The 2,500-nt window shown below is 53.2% G+C and overlaps 1 protein-coding gene across 1 annotated transcript in view; it reads left to right on the forward strand.

The window, feature by feature from the left end:
* Positions 1-718: 718 nt before the first annotated feature.
* Positions 719-2,500, forward strand: part of EAH_00045600 (hypothetical protein, conserved) — a gene marked incomplete at both ends in the record, with an annotated part of 3,790 nt that continues 2,008 nt past the window's right edge. Inside the window, 4 exons of the mRNA XM_013391581.1 lie at positions 719-1,215; positions 1,497-1,523; positions 1,836-1,931; positions 2,182-2,456. Of these exons, the coding sequence (XP_013247035.1) occupies positions 719-1,215; positions 1,497-1,523; positions 1,836-1,931; positions 2,182-2,456 (895 nt within the window). The remainder of the gene's footprint in view (positions 1,216-1,496; positions 1,524-1,835; positions 1,932-2,181; positions 2,457-2,500) is intronic.

Here is a 2,500-nt window from a genome sequence, read left to right on the forward strand (position 1 = left end):
ATATATATATATAATATGCTGCTGCTGAGGAGGCGGAGGTCGGTCTTGCTGCGGTTTATCATCTCGTTTTGTTGAATTACCCAATTAAACTTTTAATTAAATTTAGTTAAATTTAATTATTTAATTTAATTATTTAAATTATTTAATTATTTTATTTTATTTTACTTTGTTTGACCCGCTTTGCTGCTGGGAGGCGGCAGTTGCTGCTGAGTTTACGCCCGAAGAGAGTTTCTTTATCTTCTTTAAAACATTTATTTATTAATTAAAATAATATTTTATTTATTTAATTTAAATTTATTATTTAAATTATTGTTTATTGCGAACTCCAGCAGCAACAGCAGCAGCAGCAGCAGCAGCACAAACCGATGTTAAGAGGGGCCCCCTGCGATCGAGGGGGGCCCCCTGTCTGCTGCTGCTGCAGCAGCAGCAGCAGCAACAGCAGCAGCAGCAGCAACTGAAGCCTCTGCATTGCAAATAACTTCAGTAGACTGGTGAGCAGCTAACACACCGCTGGCAAGCGAATGCTGCCCCCAGCAGCGGTAGCAGCAGCAGCAGCAGTAGCAGCAGCAGCAACAGCAGCAACAGTCAGCAGCTAGCTGCTGCGGGATCCGTTCCCCTCACCTGCTGCATTTAGAAGCAGAAGAATCGGCAGCAGCAGCAGCTGCTGCTGCTGCAGTAGCAACACTCATTGATGCATTTGCTGCTGCTGCCTCGACAGGATGGAGCAGCAAAAGGGTAATTCAGATGCCGTTGCAGCAGCAGCAGCAGCAGCAGCAACAGCAGCAGAAGCAGTAGCAGCGGGTGCAGCAGCAGGAACAGCAGCAGTGGGTGCAGCAACAAAAGCAGCAGCCGCGGACGGAGGGACGGAAGTGGCAGCAGCAGATGCAGCAAAGGAAGCAGCAGCAGCAGCAGCAGATCGAGAAGCTGCACAAACAACAGCAGCAGCAGCAGCAGCAGCAGCAGATCCAGAGATGCGAACTCCAGCATCAGCAGCACAAGCCGCACTACAAGCAGCAGAACCAGCAGCAACGCCTCCCGCTGCAGCAGCAGCAGGAGCCCCATCAGAAGTCTTCACAGGCCCTAGCAGCAGCAGCAGCAACAGCAGCAGCAGCAGCAGCAGGCCTGAGGTGCTGCGTCTCCGCGTGCGTCTCCCCCCAAATGTTTTCGCTCTGACCGTCCATTCAGAAGCATCTCTTGATGAGCTGATGCAAAGGGGTATGCTGCTGCTGCTGCTGCTGCTGCTTGTGCTGCTGCTGCTGCTGCTGTTGCTGCTGCTGATAGTGATGATGTTGCTGCTGTCTTCGTTTTGTATTTGCTCCCGTTGCTGTATTGCTGCTGGAGACGCTTCTGCCTCTCTTGCTGCTGCCGTCCAGTTTGTTGCTGCTGCTTTTGCTGCTGCTGCTGCTGCTGCTGCTGCTGCGCCTGTTTCGAGTGGAGTGAACATGTTTGGTGCTGCTGCGCTGCTGTTGCTGCTGCTGCAGTTGCTGCGGTCTCAGGTATAAACGAAGAGGACATTGAATCAAGTGAGACAGCAGCAGTAGCAGCCTCCGCCGCCGCAGCAGCAGCAGCAAAAGCTGCTGCTATAACTCCTCGCTTTGCTGCTCCTTCCCTTTACCAGCGGTGGAGCGTTGCTGTTGTTTTGTTGTTGCTGCTGCTGCTGCTGTTCTTATATTTTGTTATTCTATGAAGAGGGGGCACGCACTTCTTACTGAATTAGCTTCCGGTGTGTTTTGCTGCTGCTGCTGCTGCTGCTGCCGCTACTGCTGCTGCTGCCGCTACTGCTGCTGCTGCCGCTACTGCTGCTGCTGCTGCTACTGCTGCTGCTGCTGCTGCAGTTCGCTGCGGCTTTCCGCCTGCGCCTCTGAAGGAAGGGAAGCCGCTTCGAGATATAAACGATGGGGAGGCTTTGCTCGTCATGCTGCATGCAAATGGTAAGCCAGGGTTTAGGGTTTAGGGTTTAGGGTTTAGGGTTTAGGGTTTGGGGTCTATACCCCGCGCCACACGGCTGCAGAGGAGCTGCAGAAGCAGCAACACATCCCTCAGCAGCAGTAGATGCAGCAGCAGCAGCAGCAGCAACAGCATGAACAGCAACAGCACGAACAGCAACAGTAGCAATTGCAGCAGCAGCAGCAGTTGCAGCAGGAGCAGCAGCAGCAAAATTTGTTTTGTGTTTTGCTGCAGCGGGTCGGCAGGCTGTCTCTTTTCGCCCAGTCCCCAAACGCCTCGCGCGCAGCAGCAGCAGCAGCAGCAGCAGCAGCAGGGCAGAGCCGGGTGTCTCCTTTTCAGTTGGCAGCAACATCGTGACTCTCGGGACCCCTAAGAAGCGCAGCAGCTGCAGCAGCACTGCAGCAGAGAACAGCAGCAGCAGCAGCAGCAGCAGGAAGCGCCTCAGCACGAAGGGCCCCCACTTGGGGAATACGGAGGAAGAAGTAGCAGAAAATATTGTCAAGCTATTCGTCAGTTGCTGCTGCTGCTGTTGCTGCTGCTGCTGCTGCTGTTG

This window comes from Eimeria acervulina, genomic scaffold (genome assembly GCF_000499425.1).
Source record: "Eimeria acervulina Houghton genomic scaffold, Eah_scaff656, whole genome shotgun sequence".
In the NCBI taxonomy this organism is placed as follows: domain Eukaryota; phylum Apicomplexa; class Conoidasida; order Eucoccidiorida; family Eimeriidae; genus Eimeria; species Eimeria acervulina.